The sequence below is a fragment of the Heterodontus francisci genome, chromosome 28 (assembly GCF_036365525.1).
Source record: "Heterodontus francisci isolate sHetFra1 chromosome 28, sHetFra1.hap1, whole genome shotgun sequence".
Taxonomy (NCBI): domain Eukaryota; kingdom Metazoa; phylum Chordata; class Chondrichthyes; order Heterodontiformes; family Heterodontidae; genus Heterodontus; species Heterodontus francisci.
The window spans coordinates 31,536,800-31,560,425 of record NC_090398.1 but is presented as its reverse complement, the minus strand read 5'-3'; the positions used below and the strand labels follow the sequence as shown (position 1 = coordinate 31,560,425).

The 23,626-nt window shown below is 44.7% G+C and overlaps 1 protein-coding gene across 2 annotated transcripts in view; it reads right to left on the bottom strand.

Annotated features, from left to right (window-relative positions):
• LOC137385169 (NACHT, LRR and PYD domains-containing protein 3-like) overlaps positions 1-23,626 on the bottom strand; it is a 103,889-nt gene that overhangs the window by 43,173 nt on the left and 37,090 nt on the right. For both annotated transcript variants that reach the window (XM_068060138.1, XM_068060137.1), the window contains exons 8-10: positions 13,185-13,356; positions 13,014-13,079; positions 1,647-3,384 (exon numbers count right to left, since the gene is read on the bottom strand). In XM_068060138.1, coding sequence (XP_067916239.1) covers positions 1,647-3,384; positions 13,014-13,079; positions 13,185-13,356 — 1,976 coding nt within the window. The remainder of the gene's footprint in view (positions 1-1,646; positions 3,385-13,013; positions 13,080-13,184; positions 13,357-23,626) is intronic.

The following is a 23,626-nucleotide window of genomic DNA, read 5'->3' as shown; positions in this document are numbered from 1 at the left end:
GTCAGTTGCTAATGAATAAGGTCAGAGAATGTGGGGTCAGGGGACAAGTAGCAGAATGGATAGCTAGCTAACGTCAAAACAGAAAGCAGAGAGGAGGGGTAAAGGATAGTTACTCAGAATGTAGAAGGGGGAATGTGGTATTCTACAAGGATCAGTGCTGGGACCAGTGTTGTTCACAACTTATATTCACGATTTATGCTTTGGAATCCAAAAAAAATTCAAAATTTTCAGATGACTGAAAACTGGAGATGGGGGGAATAGTCAATACTGAGGAGGAATTCAACAAAATGCAAGAACATATCAACTAACTTGCAGAATGTTCATATGATTGGCAAATGAATTTCAACACATAAATGTGAAGTATTATATTTTGACAAGAAAACTAAGGAGGCTGCTCAGAAAATATGTATCTAAATGGGGTCAAGGAGAAAAGTGATCTAGGAGTAAAATACACAAATCACTAAAAGTAGTCACACAGGTGAATAAGGTCATAAAACGAGAGACAGAATTGAAAAGTGACGTTATACAAACTTGCATCAAACCTTGGTTAGACCACATCGGAAGTACTGCATACAATTCTGGTCGCCATATTATTTCATGGGTTTGGGGCAATTTTCCTGGGATTAAATGACAAAGCATTGATTCTCTTCCACACATTATGTTCTGTACACATGAATCTGTATAATACCTCGAGCTGAGTTATATTTTGGAACGGTGCTAACCGCTGCTGTAAACTCCATCCACCGGGATTTTATATAACAAGGAAAGTTTATTCGGTCCTGTTACGAATTTTAAGTGTCCCTGCACTGCAAGTTTATAAGGTGGGGAATGTCTCACTTTATTCCCATTGACCTGGATCCACATTTATTTCACGTGTAACTGGCCGGACAGTTTTTGGGGAATTTTCGGCAGTTCTTTCCCGAGCCAGGCCTTACATACAGAGGGAAGATTTGGGTTATTCAGAGGTTCACTGTCCCCGGTTTACTCAGAGCCGCCCGCTGTGTGTGAGGCCCTACTGCTGGCTGACATGTGGCTGTGCTCCAGGGGTAATACCCGTTAGATTGGAGCCTTAAGCCTTTTTATCAGCAGGTTTAAGTTCCCAAATGTCATTCTTTATCGAATGTTCAGAACTGTGAATTATTCTAAGAATTACAGGTGAAAGAATTCCTGCTTCCACAATCTTCCCAATCCAGGAAACATCCTGCTCAACAAGATAAACCTCATGGTGTTGATTTAATTTTTGTTAGTTTTATAACTCGGGTTTCTGTCCTGCTTTTAGTAAATAGTGGATGTGGAAAATATTATTAATTAACTTTCTGCCCTATTGGATATAATTTACATTTACATTCTGCTGTCCAGCCTTATTAAATGATGATTTATCGCAATAAAATTAGCAGATAATTTCAGTGACCTATATTTACTGATCCAATAAAGACTGTAAAATCCCTACTGGCTCATGAGGAGCCAATTCAGATTCTCCAAAACTTAGGGAATTACTAACCGTCCTCTTATTATTTGTCAGAGACGTGTTGCAACTGCTTGTCTCTGCTTAATTAAACTGTTTCTTTCATTTCATTACAAAGCAACAACACAATCCATGGCTGTTCAAAAATTCATCCACCAGTTAGAGACAAATAAAGAGTTACCTCAACATCTGGCATTTATGCAGTACAGGGCCCAGCCTCTGGAGTCCTTCATATTGAATATAGCAGTTCTGTAGATCAAGTTCTTTTATTGTATCACAGAGTCCAATGGCATGAGACAGAATATCACAGTCAATCGGAGTCAATGTAAATTCACTAAATGCAAATATTTCCACAGATCCCACTGTGGCCCGAGCCAGTGCTTTATTCTGAGACTCAAACAGGTAGTGCAATGCGTTCAGGATGTCCCTTTTAACAGTTTCACTCTCTGTGTTTCCAATGGCTCCTTCAACCTTCTCCTTCACCCAGTCAATTACTTGGCAGGTTGTTTGATGTCGAAATGAACCCAGAAACTCCTCCAGGGGTCGAGCTGCCTGTGGGGAGGAGAGACCAGCAACAAAACGGAGAAATATCTCAAATCTTCCATCTTCCTTGCTGTGGGCATCACTGAGGAGCTTCCGGATGTCCCCGGGATTTGGAGACAGGAATTGTGTGAGTGCGGCTACAAACTCTTGGATGGTGAGGTGCGGGAATGTGTAAACCACACTCTGGACAGAATTATCTCTCTCCAAAAGTTCCATCAGGAATCCAGACAGGAACTGGGAAGGTTGCAGATTGTACTCGATCAAATCTCCATTTCTAAACACAACCTTCTTCCTGGAGACTCCTGTGAAGGCCATCTCACCGATCTTCAGTAACACATCACGGGGGTTTTCAATCTCTTGGCTATGGTTTTTCAGAATGTTGTAAATATAGTAGGAATATAGCTGGGTGATGGTCTTCGGAACTTGCTGCTGTTTCCTGTCTCTTTGTGTAAAGAAGGGACCCAGCGACAGACAGAGGATCCAGCAGTAGGAAGGGTTGTAACACATGGTGTATAGGATCTCGTTCTCCTCCACGTGTTTGAAAACAGCTGCTGCCACCGTCTGATCTTCAAAAAACTTGTTGAAATATTCCTTCCGTTCATCACCAACAAATCCCAGGATTTCAGCCCAGACACTGATCTCAGCCTTTTCCAATAAATGTAATGCAGTGGGACGACTGGTCACTAACACTGAACATCCGGGGAGCAGCTTGTGTTGTATTAAACTGTACACAATGTCAGACACTTCACACCAGCATTCGGGATCTGTGCACATGTACTGAGGTTCTGTATTTCTCCGATTGTCAGTAAAATCGATCGTGTCCTTGAATTCATCCAAACCATCAAATATAAACAGCAATCCCTCTGGATTCTTCCAGAGCTCTCCCAGAACATTCCCAAAGTAAGGATACTGATCCAGTATCAGATTCCTCAGGTTTATTCGACAGTTAATCATGTTCAAATCCCGGAATTTAAAACTGAAAACAAATTGAAAGTTTGGGTATATTTTCCCAGTGGCCCAGTCATAAACAATCTTTTGTACCATTGTTGTTTTTCCAATCCCTGGGACTCCACTCACTGCTGCTGAACTCCCAGATTTGTGTTTTCTGTGGGAAAAACTGCTCTGGAATAACTGATCAGTTCGGATTTTTTCCAGTTCTTTCCGGAGATGTTTCTCTCTCCACTCTTCATGGTCTCGGCCTCTTGCCAGCAGTTCATGTTCTACAAGTGTCCGATCTCGAACAGTAGAAATGACCGTTAGCTCAGCGTATCGATCAACCAGCTGGAAAATCTTAACCTTCTCCTTTATTAGGATAGTGTTCACTCTCAGTGTTTCAGTTTGTTCCCGGAGTGTTTCCTTGTGTTTCTGTTGAACATCTTCAATTAGAACAGACAGAAAGTGGTTTTCAATGTTAGTCATATTGATATAAAAACAACTTCTGAAAAACATTTTATTATTCAATAAATGTTGCAAGATTTAATTCAAAGCTTCAATAGAGGTGTGTGTATAAATTAAAACTCAGTTAATGAAAACTTTGCTTGAAGGTGAACAATGGTGAAAAGAAGTTTTAAATCCTGATTTGATTCTAACATTTACTGAACATGGAGGTGCCGACACAGGTGATATTTTCCCTCTGATGGTTAACATGATCCGGCCTGCTCTGTACGATTAGAAATCTCATTACAAATCCACACGTGATCCTGGTTATTCGAGAGTAGAGATTCCATTAGATTCATTTTTAAAACCATCAGCGGTGTTTACCTTCTGCAGAAACGGGACATTTGACATCGGACACAAGTGGGTTATACTGTGAATTGTCAGTAATCCCACTGTTATTGTATCAGACAATGAACAGTTTATCTGGCTGGACATTGGCTCTCAGTTCGGCAACATATCAATAGCAGCAGTGTGTACCATCTACAAGATGCACTGCAGCAATGCACCAAGGCTCCTTAGACAGCACCTTCCAAACCCACGACCTCTACCAACTAGAAGCACAAGGGCAGCAAATGCATGGGAACACCACCACCTGTAAGTTCCCCTCCAAGTCACACACCATCCTGACTTGGAACTATATCGCCGTTCCTTCACTGTCATTGGGTCAAAATCCTGGAACTCCCTTCCGAACAGCACTGTGGGTGTACCTACCCCAAATGGACTGCAGCGGTTCAAGAAGGCAGCCAACCACCACCTTCTCAAGGGCAACTAGGGATGGGCAATAAATGCTGGCCTAGCCAGTGACGCCCACATCCCATGAATGAATAAATAAAAAAATTCTCACTGTTTTCAAATGCCTCCATGGCCTGGACCCTCCCTATCTCTGTAACCACATCCAGCCTGGCAAAACTCTGAGGTCTCTCCATTCCACCAAGGGTAGAGTAACACAGTTATGTCACTGGACTAGTAAGCCAGAGGCCTGGACCACTGATCTGGAGATATGAGTTTCTATACAACCACGGCAGCTGGGGAATGTAAATTCTGTTCAGTAAATAGATCTGGAATAAAGCTAGTATCAAGAATGTTGTTCATGAAAACTACCAGATTGTCATGAAAACCCACCTGGTTCACCAATGTCGTTTTGGGAACGAAATCTGCCGACCTTATCCAGTCTGGTTCTAGCTGACTCCAGACACACAACAATGTGGTTGACTGTTAACTAATGGCTGAAATGGCCGAGCAAGTTACTCAGTTCTATCAGATCAGTACAAAAAAGTGTAGGCAGCAGAAGAACATAAGAACTAGGAGCAAGAGTAGGCAATTCAGCCCCTCGAGCCTGCTCCGCCATTCAATACGATCACGGCTGATCTCATCTCAGCCTCAACTCCACTTTCCTACCCATTCTCCATAACCCTTCAACCCATTACTAATTCAAAATCTGTCTATCTCCTCCTTAAATTTACTCAATGTTCCGGCATCCACTGCACTCTGACAAACAACTGGAATCGACCGACACTCCTGATACCACATACATAACCAGCCTAGTCAACCCTGTAAACTCCTCTTCACCAACATCTTGTGCCAAAACTGGGAGAACTGTCCCACAGACCAGACAAGCAACAGCCTGAGATATTCATCATCACAGAATCATACCTTTCAGCCAACGTCCCAAACGACTCGATCACCATCGCTGGTTATGTCCTGTCAGACTGGCAGGCCATACCCACCTGAACTGGCAGCACAGTAGTACAGAGTCAGGAGGGAGTGGCCATGAGAGTCCCTAAAAAATAACTCAAGACCCCATGAAGTCTCAGGGCATCAGATCAACCATGGGCAAGGAAGCATTCTGATTATTACCGACAGCCCTCCCACAGCTCACAAATCATTACTCCTCCATATTGAACATCACATGGGAGAAGCACAGAGGGTAGGAAGGGCACAGAATGTTTGCTGGGTGGGGAATTTCAATGACCATCATTCAGACCGTCTCTCTAGCTCCACTACTGACCGAGCTGGCCGTGTCCTGAAGGACATAGCTGCCAGACTGAGCTTACAGCAGGTAGTGACAGAACCAACAAGAGGGGAAAATCTACTTGGCCTTCTCCTCACCATTCTACCTATCGTAGATGAACCAGCCCATGATAATATTGTTAACATTCAATACGATCATGTCTGATCTTGGACTTCAATTCCACTTTCTCGCCTGCTCCCCATATCCCTTGATTCCCTGCGAGACCAAAAATCTATCTATACCAGACTGAAATGTATTCAACGATGGAGCATCCACAACCCTCTGGGGTAGAGAAGTCCAATGATTCACAACACTTTGAGTGAAGTAATTTCTCATCTCAGCCTTGAATGATCGTCCCTTATCCTGAGACTGTGTCCCCACGTTCTAGATTCCCCAACCAGCAGAAACAATCTCTCAGCTTCTACCCAATCAAGCCCCTTTTCAGAATCTTGCAAGTCTCAATTAGATCACCTCTCATTCTTCGAAACACTAGAGAATATAGGCCCAGTTTACTCAGCCTCTCATCATACGACGACCCCCTTTTCCCGGGGACCATTCTAGTAAATCTTCACTGCACTGCCTCCAGTGCAAGTATATCCTTTCTTAAATGTGGAGTACAAAACTGCACACAGTATTCCAGGTGCAGTCTCACCAAATTCCTGTACAAATTTGGGAAGACTTCTTTTTTCCTGTACTCCAATCCCCTTGCAATAAAGGCGAACATGTCATTTGCCTTCCAAATAGCCTGCTGCACCTGCATGTTAACTTTGTGCACTCCTTATACGAGTACCCTAAGTCTTTCTGATCAACCATTACCAGTTTCATAACTTTTGAAAAGTAGTCTGTGTTTCGATTTTTACGACCAAAGTGAACGACTTCACACTGCATTAAATTATCCTCTATCTGCCATCCTGTTGCCCACTCACTTAACCTTCTATGTCTCTTTGCAGCTTCTTTATGTCCTCCCCACAGCTGAACTGTGTATCAGAAAATTTAGTGATATTTTTCTCTGTCTCTTCATCCAAGTCATTCATATACACTGAAAATAACTGAGGCTCCAGCACTGATCCTTACAGCACCCCATGATTCACTGCCTGCCAATTCAAAAATGCCCCATTTATGCCCTCTCTGCTTTCTGTCTGCTAACCAGTCCTCTATCCATGCTAATATATTACCCCAACACCATGAGCCCTTGACCATCTCCAACAAAAGAGAATTTAACCATTTCCCCATGACACTCAGTGCCATTGCCATCACTGAGCATCGCACGCCCCACCCTGCTCACCCTCAATACCCTGGGGTTACCATTGACCTGAAACCTAACCGGACCAGCCACAAAAATACTGTTGCTACAAGAGCAAGTCAGAGGCTGGGAATTCTGCGGCAAGTAACTCACCTCCTGACTTCCCAAAACCTGTCCACCATCCACAAAGCAAAAGTCAGGAGTGTGATGGAATACTCTCCACTTCGCTGGACGAGTGCAGCTCCAACAACACTCAAGCAGCTCGACACCATGCAAGACAAAGCAGTCTACTCGATATGCACCCTAACCACTAACTTAAATATTCACTCTCTCCACCAGCAGTGTGTACCATATACAGATGCACTGCAGCAACTCGCCAAGCCTCTGTCGACAGCACCTTCCAAACCCACGACTTCTACCATCTGAAGGACAGGGGCAGCAGCTGCATGGTGTCACACTCACGAGAAGTGCAAGAATGGAAATACAGAAGCAAACTGAAGATTTATAAAAACTGACCGTTCCTTTTGAAAAGTGGACAGTGTGCTGCAAAATGGCCACCGAAGGTTGGGCTGACTTGGCCTGTATATTCAAACAGTCTCACTATCTGTGAAGAACAAAAGGATACATTCCAGACTAGGAGGTGTCAATTACACCCATCCTGAAACCATCAACAGACATTCCTCAATTGGGTTACTGTCATGGACAGATGCATCTGCAACAGGTAGATTGGTGAAGACGATACCAAGCTGGATTTTACTTGGTGCTGGTTCTCCCACCTGCCGCAGGCTCCATTTGGCAGTTATATCCCTCAGGACCTAACCAGCTCGGTCAGCAGTGGTGCTGCACTGAAGTGCCCCATTCAGAATACATTCTGTGCCATCTCTTCTCAGTGTTTATTCAACATGGAGGAACAGTAATTCATCAGCTGAGGGAGGGCAGTAGGTGGCAATCAGCAGGATAATTCCTTGTCTATATGTGACCTGATTGAGAATTCAAGGGATCTGGAGTCAATGTTGAGAGCTCCCAGGGCCACTCTCTCCTGACTGTGTAACACTGTGCCACCACCTGTGATGGGTCTGTCCTGTCGGTGGGACTGGACATATCCAGTGATTGTGATGGAGGAATCTGGACCATTGGCTGAGATATATGATGATGTAACTATGACTATTTCAGGCTGTATTTTGACTGGCCTGTGGGACAGCTCTCCCAATTTTGGCACAATTCCCAGGTGTTGGTGATCAGCACTTTGCAGGGTCGACTAGGCTGGTTATATCTGGTGCCCAGGTCAATAGTGAATAGTGTCAGCAGTGTCTCAGTTGGTAGCTCACATCCTGTGAGTCAGAAGGTTGTGGTTTGAGTCCCACTCCAGAACTCGAGCATAAAATTCAAGCTGACACTCCAGTGCAGTACTGAGGGAGTGCTGCACTGCCAGAGGGGCCGTCTTTCTGATGAAACATTAAACCAAAGCCATCAACCCTCTCTGGTGAACGTACAAGATCCCATGGCACTATTACGAAGACAACCAGGGGAGTTATGCCCAGTGTCTTGGCCAATATTTATTGTTCAATCAACATCACAAAAGCAGATTATCTGGTTATTATTGTATTGCAAAGCATGTGGGATCTTGGGATTCTTAAATAGAGGCATTGAGTACAAAAGCAGGGAAGCTACGCTGAATATTTATAAAGCACTGGTTAGACAACAACTAGAGTAATTGTAGCCAGTTCTGGTCACCAAACTTAAGGAAGGATGTGAGTGTCCTTGAGAGGGTGCAGAGGAGATTTACCAGAATGGTTCCAGGGAGGAGGGATTTTAGCGACAAGGTCAGGTTGGAGAAGCAGGGGTTGTTCTCTTTGGAACAAAGGCGATTGAGTGGAGATTTGATAGACAGGTTTGGAGAGGGTAGACAAAGAAAAGCTATTGCCATTAGCTGACTGTCCCCAAGACCATGTACTCAGATTTAATGTATTAGGCAAGAGATGCAGGGGGAATGTGAGGATTTTATTTTTCACTCAGCGAGTGGTAATGAGACCTGGAACTCGCTGCCTACGAAGGTGGCGGAAGCAGAGACGATCAATGATTTCAAAAGGAAATCAGATGGGGGACTTGAGGGAAGTAAACTTAAGAGGCAATTGGCATAGGGCCAGAGAATGGGACTAACAGGATTTCTCTACAAAGAGCCAGCATGGATACGACGGGCCAAATGGCCTCCTTCGGTGGGGTTATGACTCTGTAATGTTTCTGGGAATTTACTGTGTGCAAATTGGCTGCCACGTTTCCAACATCACAACAGTGACTGTGCTTCAAAAGTACTTCACTGGCTGTAGAGCACTTTGGGACGTCCGATGGTCATGAAAGGCTCCACACGAAAACAAAATTGTTTATGATCTGTCTGTTTTGAGTACAGTAGCACCGTGGTTATGTTACTGGACTTGTAATATAGATGCCTGCACTCGTGATCCGAAGACATGCCAGCTGGGGATTTTAGTTCAGCGAATTAAACACATCAGGAAGAAAACACAAGTTTCACTAACAGTTGACAACAAAACTACTGAGTTGTTCTAAAAACCCATCTGGTTCGAGCCATTCAGCTGTATCAAACCACTACTATCATGCCAGGTGTGTATGAGGTTTCACAGTGTATCAGGATCCTGCCAGGTGTGTATGGGGTTTCACAGTGTATCAGGATCCTGCCAGGTGTGTATGAGGTTTCACAGTGTATCAGGATCCTGCCAGGTGTGTATGGGGTTTCACAGTGTATCAGGATTCTGCCAGGTGTGTATGGGGTTTCACAGTGTATCAGGATCCTGCCAGGTGTGTGTATGGGGTTTCACAGTGTATCAGGATGCTGCCAGGTGTGTATGGGGTTTCACAGTGTATCAGGATCCTGCCAGGTGTGTGTATGGGGTTTCACAGTGTATCAGCATCCTGCCAGGTGTGTCTGGTGTTTCACAGTGTATCAGGATCCTGCCAGGTGTGTATGGGGTATCACAGTGTATCAGGATCCTGCCAGGTGTGTATGGGGTTTCAGTGTGTCAGGATCCTGTCAGGTGTGTATGGGGTTTCACAGTGTATCAGGATCCTGCCAGGTGTGTATGGGGTTTCACAGTGTATCAGGATCCTGCCAGGTGTGTATGGGGTTTCACAGTGTATCAGGATCCTGCCAGGTGTGGATGGGGTTTCACAGTGTATCAGGATCCTGCCAGGGGTGTATGGGGTTTCACAGTGGATCAGGATTCTGCCAGGTGTGTATGGGTTTTCACAGTGTATCAGGATCCTGCCAGGTGTGTATGGGGTTTCACAGTGTATCAGGATCCTGCCAGGTGTGAATGGGGTTTCACAGTGTATCAGGATCCTGCCAGGTGTGTATGAGGTTTCACAGTGTATCAGGATCCTGCCAGGTGTGTATGGGGTTTCACAGTGTATCAGGATCCTGCCAGGTGTGTATGGGGTTTCACAGTGTATCAGGATCCTGCCAGGTGTGTATGAGGTTTCACAGTGTATCAGGATCCTGGCAGGTGTGTATGGGGTTTCACAGTGTATCAGGATCCCGCCAGGTGTGTATGGGGTTTCACAGTGTATCAGGATTCTGGCAGGTGTGTGTATTGGTTTTCACAGTGTATCAGGATCCTGCCAGGTGTGTATGTGGTTTCACAGTGTATCAGGATCCCGCCAGGTGTGTGTATAGGTTTTCACAGTGTATCAGGATCCTGCCAGGTGTGTATGTGGTTTCACAGTGTATCAGGATCCCGCCAGGTGTGTGTATAGGTTTTCACAGTGCATCAGGATCCTGCCAGGTGTGTATGTGGTTTCACAGTGTATCAGGATCCCGCCAGGTGTGTGTATAGGTTTTCACAGTGTATCAGGATCCTGCCAGGTGTGTATGGGGTTTCACAGTGTATCAGGATTCTGCCAGGTGTGTATGGGGTTTCACAGTGTATCAGGATCCTGCCAGGTGTGTGTATGGGGTTTCACAGTGTATCAGGATCCTGCCATGTGTGTATAGGGTTTCACAGTGTATCAGGATCCTGCCAGGTGTGTATGGTGTTTCACAGTGTATCAGGATCCTGCCAGGTGTGTGTATGGGGTTTCACAGTGTATCAGGATCCTGCCAGGTGTGTATGGGGTTTCACAGTGTATCAGGATCCTGCCAGGTGTGTATGGGGTTTCACAGTGTATCAGGATCCTGCCAGGTGTGTACGGGGTTTCACAGTGTATCAGGATCCTGCCAGGTGTGTATGTGGTTTCACAGTGTATCAGCATCCTGCCAGGTGTGTATGGGGTTTCACAGTGTATCAGGATCCTGCCAGGTGTGTATGGGGTTTCACAGTGTATCAGGATCCTGCCAGGTGTGTATGGGGTTTCACAGTGTATCAGGATCCTGCAGGTGTGTATGGGGTTTCACAGTGTATCAGGATCCTGCCAGGTGTGTATGAGGTTTCACAGTGTATCAGGATCCTGCCAGGTGTGTATGGGGTTTCACAGTGTATCAGGATCCTGCCAGGTGTGTCTGGGGTTTCACAGTGTATCAGGATCCTGCCAGGTGTGTCTGGGGTTTCACAGTGTATCAGGATCCTGCCAGGTGTGTATGGGGTTTCACAGTGTATCAGGATTCTGCCAGGTGTGTATGGGGTTTCACAGTGCATCAGGATCCTGACAGCTGTGTATGAGGTTTCACAGTGTATCAGGATCCTGCCAGGTGTGTATGGGGTTTCACAGTGGATCAGGATTCTGCCAGGTGTGCATGGGTTTTCACAGTGTATCAGGATCCTGCCAGGTGTGTACGGGGTTTCACAGTGTATCAGGATCCTGCCAGGTGTGTGTATAGGTTTTCACAGTGTATCAGGATCCTGCCAGGTGTGTATGGGGTTTCACAGTGGATCAGGATTCTGCCAGGTGTGTATGAGGTTTCACAGTGTATCAGGATCCTGCCAGGTGTGTATGGGGTTTCACAGTGTATCAGGATCCCGCCAGGTGTGTATGGGGTTTCACAGTGTATCAGGCCTCTGCCAGGTGTGTGTATAGGTTTTCACAGTGGATCTGGATCCTGCCAGGTGTGTCTGTGGTTTCACAGTGTATCAGGATCCCGCCAGGTGTGTCTATAGGTTTTCACAGTGTATCAGGATCCTGCAGGTGTGTATGTGGTTTCACAGTGTATCAGGATCCCGCCAGGTGTGTGTATAGGTTTTCACAGTGTATCAGGATCCTGCCAGGTGTATATGTGGTTTCACAGTGTATCAGGATCCCGCCAGGTGTGTGTATAGGTTTTCACAGTGTATCAGGATCCTGCCAGGTGTGTATGGGGTTTCACAGTGTATCAGGATCCCGCCAGGTGTGTATGGGGTTTCACAGTGTATCAGGCCTCTGCCAGGTGTGTGTATAGGTTTTCACAGTGTATCAGGATCCTGCCAGGTGTGTATGTGGTTTCACAGTGTATCAGGATCCCGCCAGGTGTGTCTATAGGTTTTCACAGTGTATCAGGATCCTGCAGGTGTGTATGTGGTTTCACAGTGTATCAGGATCCCGCCAGGTGTGTGTATCGGTTTTCACAGTGTATCAGGATCCTGCCAGGTGTGTATGTGGTTTCACAGTGTATCAGGATCCCACCAGGTGTGTGTATAGGTTTTCACAGTGTATCAGGATCCTGCCAGGTGTGTATGTGGTTTCACAGTGTATCAGGATCCCGCCAGGTGTGTGTATAGGTTTTCACAGTGTATCAGGATCCTGCCAGGTGTGTATGGGGTTTCACAGTGTATCAGGATCCTGCCAGGTGTGTATGGGGTTTCACAGTGTATCAGGATCCTGCCAGGTGTGTATGGGGTTTCACAGTGTATCAGGATCCTGCCAGGTGTGTATGAGGTTTCACAGTGTATCAGGATCCTGCCAGGTGTGTCTGGGGTTTCACAGTGTATCAGGATTCTGCCAGGTGTGTATGGGGTTTCACAGTGTATCAGGATCCTGCCAGGTGTGTATGTGGTTTCACAGTGTATCAGGATCCTGCCAGGTGTGTATGGGATTTCAGTGTATCTGGGTCCTTTTAGGTGAGTAAAAGGCTTCACAAGCGATGCCCATCTGCAACTGTATTGAGTGAAATAAAGGCAATTCCACATATTTACAACTTACATCAGAAATTGTACAAATTGAAACTTGAATCTATGCAGAATAATGAGGATTGCTGACAAATTTGAGGAATGTTCAATCCTGCTCGCACATTCTTTGAATTTGATTCCCAGATTCTGACAAACGGATGCAGTCAAAAATTCTGACACTCAAAAGTGAAATAAACGGTTTGAAATCTCCGTATCATCTCTTACCTTTCAGGTTATTGGATACTTCGGATAAACCCTGTGCGATATTCATGTAGTCAAATGGATCAGAACCTGGTTAAATTATTTGAATTTCATGAAATCAGATTTGTGTAATATTATAGTAAATTCTGCAGTGTTTGAATCTGAAGTTGAATTCAGTGTGTGATTTTACCGTACCGAGTTCCTGTATTTCTTTTAGTATTTTGTCCAACTTTGGTACTCCGTGACGCATTTTCACAAAGGATTCCCACATCAGCCTTCGGACCCGTGAGCCTTTCTCCATCACCAGATTTAGGAGAAGTTTGGAACTGTCTGCCCTGTTTCCCTTCTCTGTGAGTTCAATGATCTTCTGCAAAGAATAATAATGATTACATTGAGGAGGGGAGTGAAAGACACACATGGAGAATGAGAAGGAAAGGATCTGCTCAATGATGATATCTCCCAGTGGTTTTCAGCACAGAAAGCAGTCACTGGGCTGGGCACTGATCCATTCTGAACATGAGCGGAATATTCTAGAAACATCTTAGGAACATGGGAACAGGAGGAGGCCATTCACTCCTCGAGGCTGCTCCACAATTCAATCAGATCATGGCTGATCTGTACCCTAACTCCATCCACCCACTTTGGCTCCATGTCCCTTAATACCCTGGGTTAGCAATAATCTATCAATCTCTGATCTTGGTTCAGTCATTAATGGAAATAAATTAGATGGAACCAAAATAGAAATCAGAAGAGTTGTTCCAGGAGAGTGAGGAATCACTGAGAATCTGCAGCAATTTTAATGGGATTAGGTTTCTCTGTCCTTCAGTGTCCAACATGACATCAGATACTGACTGACAAAATGATCCACTTGTTACTCACACTTACTTCCTGTTGTCACACTTTCTGATTTACTCAGAAATAAAAGACCAGAGAATCAGAACTCAAGTGACAGGGAAGGGTTAATTCTGAAGTGAGGGAAGCAGCTAGAAAACTGTCTGAGAAATGACCACCGACTAATCGAAATAACCACTGTTGATTTATCGTTCAGGAGGATCAACCAATAATAATGAAAATCCAATCACTTGTCCCTCACTAATTATACATTTGATTCCCAGTATTTTACATGCCCACTGTTAGTGGAAACCTTGACTGGGAGAACATATTGAGCAGTGGGGCTTGTGTAGTCAGGACGTTCATCAACAGCTTAGCTCTGTATAGCGGCTTTCATGAAGGTTGTCGTAAAACCTAATGTCCTTTATGTCTGGCCTCTACATGACTTCAGTCCTTCAAGAATGCGGTCGCTGCTGAAATGGCCTGACTCCCTCGATAAAGGTGGATATATTAGAATAAAACAGATTTGGCCACTTAGTTTTCACCTCAGCATCAGATTTGGACATGATGAAGGAAAACGGAGTCCAGTCGCCCTGTAACGTCTCATTAACATCTGGGACTTGTGCAAAAACGGGGAGAGATGCACCACACGTTACTCAACAAGAGTGTGACAAAGGGCAGGACTGGGTGTTAAATATTCCTGGATGCAAGGTGTTCAGGAAAGATAGAAAAGGAAGAAAAGGGGGAGGAATGGAGGTATTGATTAAGGAGAACATTGCAGTGCTGGAGAGAGAGGATATCCCTGAGGGGTCAAGGATGAAATCTGTTTGGCTGGAGATAAGGAACAAAAAAGGTGCAATTGCATTGTTTGATGTGGACTATGGGACCCAACGAGCAGGAAAGGATGAAGAGGAACAAATTACAGAGAGATGCAAGAATTATAGGATAGTTACAAAGGGGGATTTTAATTGTACAAATATAGACTGGGATATTAGAAGTGTAAAGGGCAGAGAGGGGCAAGAGTTCCTAGAGTGTGTTCAGGAAAATATTCTACAGCAGTAGGTTTCCAGTCCAAGGAGAAAGGAGGCCCTGCTCGAACTGGTCCCTGGGAACTAGGTGGGCCAAGTGGATCAAATATAAGTAGCAGTACATTTAGGGGACAGTGATTATTGTATCATAAGGCTTAGGTTGGTAATTGAAAAGAATAAAGAACAATCTGTGGTCCTGTGTTTGTGGCTTCATTGGTAGTTCTCTTGCCTCTGATTCAAAAGGTTGTGGGTTCAACTCTCACTCCAGGCACTCACTCCAGTGCAGTACCGAGGGAGTGTTGCACTGTCAGAGGTGTCGTCTTTCAGATGTCATGTTAAACTGAGGCTCTGGCCAATATTTAGGGCGGCGCAGTGGTTAGCACTGCAGCCTCACAGCTCCAGCGACCCAGGTTCAGTTCTGGGTACTGCCTGTGTGGAGTTTGCAAGTTCTCCCTGTGTCTGCGTGGGTTTCTCCGGTTTCCTCCCACAGCCAAAGACTTGCAGGTTGACAGGTAAATTGGCCATTGTAAATTGTTCCTAGTGTAGGTAGGTGGTAGGAGAATGGTGGGGATGTGGTAGAGAATATGGGGTAATGTAGGATTAGTGTAAATGGGTGGTTGTTGGTCAGCACAGACTCGGTGGGTCGAAGGGCCTGTTTCAGTGCTGTATCTCTAAATAAAATTTAAAAATCTCGAGTCAGAATAATTAACTGGGGTAAAGCCAACTTCAATGGGGTAAAAATGTACCTGGGACAAATAAATTGGAATCAAAGGCTGGCAGGAAGAACAGCAGCTGAACAATGGGCTACCTTCAAAGAAGAGATAGTTTGGACACAGTCAAGGTATCTTCCTTTGAAGCATAAAGGTAGGGCAAATAAATCCAGAGCTGCCTGGATGACAAAAGAGATAGAGATGAAGAAGCAGAAGTGTGTTTATGACAGATATGAGATAAATAATACAATGGAGAACCAGAGCTGAACATAGAAGGTTCAGAGGGAAAGTGAAAAAGCGAACAAGAGAAGCAAAGAGAGAGTATGAAAAGAGACTGGCAGCTAACATAAAATGGAATCCCAAAGTCTTCTATTGGCATGTAAATGGTAAAAGGGTGGTCAAAGGTCGAGTAGGGCCGATTAGCGACCAAAAGGGGGATTTACGCAAGGAGGCACGGGGAATAGTTAAGGTATTAAATGAATACTTTGCATCTGTCTTTACCAAGGAAGATATTGCTGCCCAGACCACAATGGAACAGGAGGTCATTAATACATTAGAAGGATTTAAAATTGATAAGGAGGAGGTATTAGATAGGCTGTCTATATTTAAGTTGATAAATCACCAGGGACAGATGAGATGCATCCAAGGTTACCGCAGGAAGTGAGAGTGGAAATTGCAGAGGCCAACAGCGACAGAAAGGACGTTTGAGGACTCGTCCACTGAGGTAGTATGGGCCGAGGTTAGAAACAGGAGAGGTGAGGTTACCCTGTTGGGAGTCTTTTATAGACCTCCGAATAGTTCCAGAGATGTAGAGGAAAGGATAGCGAAGATCATTCTCGACAGGGGTGAGAGTAACCGGGTAGTTGTTATGGGGGACTTTAACTTTCCAAATATCGACTGGAAATACTATAGTTCGAGTACTTTAGATGGGTCAGTTTTTGTCCAGTGTGTGCAGGAGGGTTTTCTGACACAGTATGTAGACAGGCCAACCAGGGGCGATGCCACATTGGATTTGGTACTGGGAAATGAACCCGGCCAGCTGTTAGATTTAGATGTAGGTGAGCACTTTGGCGATAGTGATCACAATTCGGTTAGGTTTACCTTAGCGATGGGCAGGGACAGGTATATACCGCAGGGCAAGAATTATAGCTGGGGGAAAGGAAATTATGATGCGATTAGGCAAGATTTAGGATGCGTAGGATGGGGAAGGAAACTGCAGGGGATGGGAACAATCGAAATGTGGAGCTTATTCAAGGAGCAGCTACTGTGTGTCCTTGATAAGTATGTACCTATGAGGCAGGGAGGAAGTTGTCGAGCGAGGGAGCCGTGGTTTACGAAAGAAGTTGAAGCGCTTGTCAAGAGGAAGAAGGCGGCTTATGTTAGGATGAGACGTGAAGGCTCAGTTAGGGCGCTTGAGAGCTACAAGCTAGCCAGGAAGGATCTAAAGGGAGAGCTAAGAAGAGCGAGGAGAGGACACGAGATGTCATTGGTGGATAGGATCAGGGAAAACCCTAAGGCTTTCTCTAGGTATATCAGGAATAAAAGAATGACTAGAGTTAGATTAGGGCCAATCAAGGATAGTAGTGGGAAGTTGTGTGTGGAATCAGAGGAGATAGGGGAAGTGTTAAATGAATATTTTGCATCAGTATTTGCAGTAGAGAAAGAAAATGTTGTTGAGAATACTGAGATTCAGGCTACTAGGCTAGATGGGATTGAGGTTCACAAGGAGGAGGTGTTATCAATTTTGGAAAGTGTGAAAATAGATAAGTCCCCTGGGCCAGATGGGATTTATCCTAGGATTCTCTGGGAAGCTAGGGAGGAGATTGCAGAGCCTTTGTCCTTGATCTTTATGTCGTCATTGTCAACAGGAATAGTGCCGGGAGACTGGAGGATAGCAAATGTTGTCCCCTTGTTCAAGAAGGGGAGTAGAGACAGCCCTGGTAATTATAGACCTGTGAGCCTTACTTCGGTTGTGGGTAAAATGTTGGAAAAGGTTATAAGAGACAGGATTTATAATCATCTTGAAAAGAATAAGTTCATTAGAGATAGTCAGCACGGTTTTGTGACGGGTAGGTCGTGCCTCACAAAGTTTTTCGAGAAGGTGACCAAACAGGTGAATGAGGGTAAAGCAGTGGATGTGGTGTATATGGATTTCAGTAAGGCGTTTGATAAGGTTCCCCACGGTAGGCTATTGCAGAAAATACGGAAGTATGGGGTTGAAGGTGATTTAGAGCTTTGGATCAGAAATTGGCTAGCTGAAAGAAGACAGAGGATGGTGGTTGATGGCAAATGTTCATCCTGGAGTTTAGTTACTAGTGGTGTACCACAAGGATCTGTTTTGGGGCCACTGCTGTTTGTCATTTTTATAAATGACCTGGAAGAGGGTGTAGAAGGGTGGGTTAGTAAATTTGCAGATGGCATTAAGGTCGGTGGAGTTGTGGATAGTGCCGAAGGATGTTGTAGGGTACAGAGGGACATAGATAGGCTGCAGAGCTGGGCTGAGAGATGGCAAATGGAGTTTAATGCGGAAAAGTGTGAGGTGATTCACTTTGGAAGGAGTAACAGGAATGCAGAGTACTGGGCTAATGGGAAGATTCTTGGTCGTGTAGATGAACAGAGAGATCTTGGTGTCCAGGTGCATAAATCCCTGAAGGTTGCTACCCAGGTTAATAGGGCTGTTAAGAAGGCATATGGTGTGTTAGCTTTTATTAGTAGGGGGATCGAGTTTCGGAGCCACGAGGTCATGCTGCAGCTGTACAAAACTCTGGTGAGACCGCACCTGGAGTATTGCGTGCAGTTCTGGTCACCGCATTATAGGAAGGATGTGGAAGCTGTGGAAAGGGTGCAGAGGAGATTTACTAGGATGTTGCCTGGTATGGAGGGAAGGTCTTATGAGGAAAGGCTGAGGGACTTGAGGTTGTTTTCGTTGGAGAGAAGGAGGAGGAGAGGTGACTTAATAGAGACATATAAGATAATCAGAGGGTTAGATAGGGTGGATAGTGAGCGTCTTTTTCCTCGGATGGTGATGGCAAACACGAGGGGACAGAGCTTCAAGTTGAGGGGTGATAGATATAGGACAGATGTGAGAGGTAGTTTCTTTACTCAGAGAGTAGTAAGGGCGTGGAACGCCCTGCCTGCAGCAGTAGTAGATTCGCCAACTTTAAGGGCATTTAAGTGGTCATTGGATAGACATATGGATGAAAATGGAATAGTGTAGGTCAGATGGTTTCACAGGTCGGCGCAACATCGAGGGCCGAAGGGCCTGTACTGCGCTGTAATGTTCTAATTCTAATTCCAACTTTTTCTGTCTTCCTTAGACTCAGGGGTGGTGCCAAAGTACTGGAGAGTGTTATGAAACTGCCTCTGTGCTTTGTTAACTATATTTTTTAATGATTCATTTTTGTTAAGATTGAAGCAATGTTAAACTTTGGGGTTTTCAAAATGGATCATTTAAAGGCCACTTGACTTTGAAAAACTGTCCCCGGGAATGTTTTTTAAAAGGGGCACAGAGTGGTCTTGTGAGGAAACAAGTCTTTCCAGGAAACCACCTGACTTCCAGCAACAACAACAAGCCTCTCTGGGAAACCACCTGACTTCCAGCTCAATAAACAGGAGAACTTTGGACACTTGGAGAAGTTGTTTATAAAGAAGTGACAGGTCAAGATTGATGGAGGTCAACTCATGTTGTCGGTTTCGCTTTTGAATTGGTGTCTGTGAGAGAGAGAGAGAGACAGACAGAGACAGAGAGAGGGGGAGGGAGGGACAGAGACAGAGAGAGAGGGGGAGGGAGGGAGGGAGGGAGAGAGACAGAGAGGGAGGGAGAAAGAGAGAGAGATACACAGAGAGAGAGAGAGAGAGAGAGAGTGAGTGAGTGAGTGAGTGAGTGAGTGAGTGAGTGAGTGAGTGAGTGAGAGAGTGAGTGAGTGAGTGAGTGAGTGGCTAAGGTCAAAAGGGAACTTTCATATTTCAATCTATTTGCTGATGCTTTACTTCATTATTGGTTAACACTTGTTTTATAATAAACTGATAACTTTGCTGTTTATTAAAGAAACCTGGTGGTTTGTTTCACTCTGGGATAAAAATAGAGTCTATAATTGACCATATCAGTAAGTGGGAAAACATTTCAATATATGTTGTGACCCATGGAGAAGTGGAACCAGAATAAACTGTGCACTCCTCCCACCTCGGTCGTAACAGGAGTTCCAAATGTTACATCTTAGTTCAAAAAATGATGTAAAGAAAAGGCCAGTCAGTTTATCTTCAGTGGTGGGGAAACTCCGAGAAACAATAATTCAAGAGCAAATTAAGTCACATGGACAAATACAGGTTAATTAAGGAAAGCCAACACCGATTTCTTCAGAGAAAATCATGTTTAACTAAGTTGCTGGAGTTTTTTGAACAGATAACAGAGAGAGTTGATGAGGGAAATGTTGTTGATGTGGTGTAAATGGACTCCCAGAATGTATTTGAAATGATGCTGCACAAGCGACTTGAGACAGATTATGGCTCATGGAATAAAAGGGACAGTAGCATGAATATGAAATTAGTTGAGTGACAGGAAACAGGGGGTAGTGGTTAATGGATGCTCTTCAGGCTTGAGGAAGGTTTGTAGTGGGGATCCCCAGGGATAAATATTGGGACCCTTGCTTTTCCTGTTATAAATTAATGACTTCGACCTTGGTGTACAGGGCCCAGGGATGGGCAGACAAATGGCAGATGAAGTTAAATGTGGATAAATGGGAAGTGATTCATTTTGATAGGAAGAACATGGAGAGACAATATAACAAAGGGTACAACTCTAAAGAGGTGAAAGAGGAAAGAGCAGAGGGACCTGGGGGTATATGTGCAGAAGTCATTGAATGTGACAGGACAGGTTGTGAGAGCGGTTAATAAAGCACACAGTATCTTGGACTTTATTAATAGGGGTATGGAGTACAAGAGCAAGGAGGTTATGCTGAACTTGTATAAGACACCAGTTCAGCCTCAGCTGGAGTACTGCGCCCAGTTCTGAGTATTGCGCCTTAGGAATGATGTGAAGGTGTCAAAGAGGGTGCAGAAAAGATTCACGAGAATGGTTCCAGGGATGAGGAACTTCAGTTATGAAGACAGATTGGAGAAGTTGGGACTGTTTTCTTTGGAGACGAGAAGACTGAGTGGAGATTTGATAGAGGTATTCAAAATCATGAGGGTTCGAGACAGAGTGGATATGGGAAAACTGTTCCCACTCATGAAAAGATCGAGAACGAGAGGACACAGATTTAAAGTGATTGGCAAAAGAAGCAAAATGACACGAGGAAAAACTTCTTCATGTAGCGAGTGGTTAGGATCTGGAATGTACTGCTTGAGAGGGTGGTGGAGGTAGGTTCAATCAAGACATTCAAAAGAGAATTAGACTGTTATCTGAAAGGAAGAATGTGCAGGATTATGGGGAGAAGGTGGAGGAATGGCACTGGGTGAATTGCTCATTCAGAGAGCCAGTGCAGACACCTTCTGAACTGTAACAATTCTGTGAAGTTATACTCATGAAATCACATTTATTGGCCAACGTCCCAGACTCCTTCAACAGCATCCCTGGGTATGTTCTGTTGCACTGGCAATGGGGCACAGTGGAATACACTCGGCTGGGTCTGACCCTGAGAATCTACCACACTGACTGCAGACCCAATGTAGTCTCATGAATTCAGTAAAACTAGAGCATGGAAATCTCATGCTAATTACAACCTGTCACCCTCCGGAACTGAAGACTCAGTTCTGTTCCATGTTGAAATGCACATGGAGGATGCACTGAGGATATAAAATGCAGAGAACCTAGGCTAGGTGGGGAATTTAAATGTTCAGTTTCCAACCAATTTGATTCACTTCACATATCATCAAGAAATGGTTGAGCACACTGGACCAAGCAAAGGTTATTGGTTTAGAAGAACGAGAGGTGATCTCATTCAAACATACAAAATTCTTAAAGGGTTCGAAAGGGTAGATGCAGGAAGGATATTTCCCCTGGCTGGGGAGTCTATAATCAGGGGACACAGTCTCAGAATAAGGGGCAGGCCATTTAGGACTGAGATGAGGAGGAATTTCTTCACTCAGAGGGTGGTGAATCTTTGGAATTCTCTGCCCCAGAGGGCTGTGGAGGCTCAGTCATTGAGGATGTTCAAGACTGAGATTGATAGATTTCTACATATTGAAAACATCAAGGGATATGGGGATAGTGCAGGAAAATGGTGTTGAAGTAGATCAGCCATGATATCATTGAATGGTGGAATGGGCTTGAAGGGCTGAATGGCCTACTCCTGCTCCTATTTTTAGGTTATGTTCCTTTATGCACCTCATTCCTCTTTTCTACTTCTATATGCTGGTGCCGATCCACCTAACAGAAGAGTCCTGTTCAGGTGCAACCCATCCCTTTTGAATATGTGCCACCTGGCCCAGAACTGGTCCCAATGGCCCAAGAATCTAAAGCCCTCCCTCCTGCACCATACCTCAAGTCACACATTGATGCTCCTTACCTTCCTACTTCTACTCTCTGTCTCCAATAAGGGACAGTCTAACCACTTTCCTTCCTCCTTCAATGACATTACCATCTCCGGCCACCATTGGTAAGGCAAAGAACTAGGTGCTGGGTGAGTGCACAGAGGCCAGTGTAAGAGGGAACAGAGAATTCCAGTGGCACCAGAAGTTTACAGGGATAGAGCAGTTTACAGAGATAGGGAAGGACAAGACAATGAAGGTATTTAAATTGGAAATGGGGGATTTTAAATTGGAGTCAGAAATAAAAACTGAAAATGCTGAAAATACTCAGCAGGTCAAGCAGCATCTGTGGAGACTGAAACAGAGTTAACATTTCAGATCAATGACCTTTCATGTGAACTTTCATGGAGTCATTAGAGAATCAGGAACCACAATAAGTGAGTGAGCAAACGAGTGGTAGCTGAGCAGGATGTGGACAGGACAGGGAACAGGCAGCAGAGTTTTAGATGAACTGAAGTTTACAGAATGTGACAGTCGGGAGGCTGGTCAGGGAATCATTTAAATAATCGAGTTTAATGACTTAGACACGGATGATGGTTTAATCAGCAGATGGGCTAAGATAGGAGTTGAGTCAGGCAATATAATGGAGACAGCAGTGTAGACCCAGTAAAAACACATATAGTAAAAGCACATCAGAACTTAGTTGAAACAAAGGGGCTAATCACACAACAATGAACAGTGTGTTAAGGCATAGGGGGGCTGGGTAGAAAGGGGCCACAGCACACAGATGGCCGAGGAATTGTAGACAGCATTGAAAAGACATATTGATGATCCAATACACTGTCCTTGCACATAACAGATAAACATGGACACCAGATATAATTAGACTCATAGTAGACAATGGGAAACTGTAAAATGTTGAACAGGTTCTCACTGAGCCAAATAAGGAATTATCATTCTGTCATTGTACCAGATCCCTTTGAGTAAGTGAGAGGGGAGGGTCTTGGAAATAAGATTTAATCCCTGACTGAAACTGGGAAAGGCACGAGAACCCCGGGGAAGAACACTCGAGAAGATACCCCTGAGCCAAGGGCTCAGAGAAGAGCAGCCACAAGTCCGAGACTGATCACCTCATGCCTTGACGGGTAGAATACTGAGCAAGTAGTGAGAGCTTGTACTTTGATGATTTAGTGTGTGAATAAAATATTGATATACCTTTCACCAATCAGATTCCGTGGGTTCTTTAAGAGTAAGCTCGTATTAGGCACAACAGCAGTATGGTGTATTTATGATGAGGAGGGTATGGGATCGAAAGCTCAGTTCGAGGCCAATAGAATCACAGTATCATGGACTGTTTGACAGGAGGCCATTCGTTCATCGTGTCCGTGCCAGCTCTCTGCAAGAGCAACTCACCTAGTCCCACATCCTGGCCTTTTCTCCGTAGTCATGCAATTTTTTTTCTTCTTCATCTCTTCAGATAATTATCCAATTCTCTTTTGAGAGCCTCAATTGAATCTGCCTCAACCACACTCTCAGACAGTGTATTCCAGATCCTAACCACTCACTGCATAAAAAAACTTCTTCCTCATGTCACTGTTGT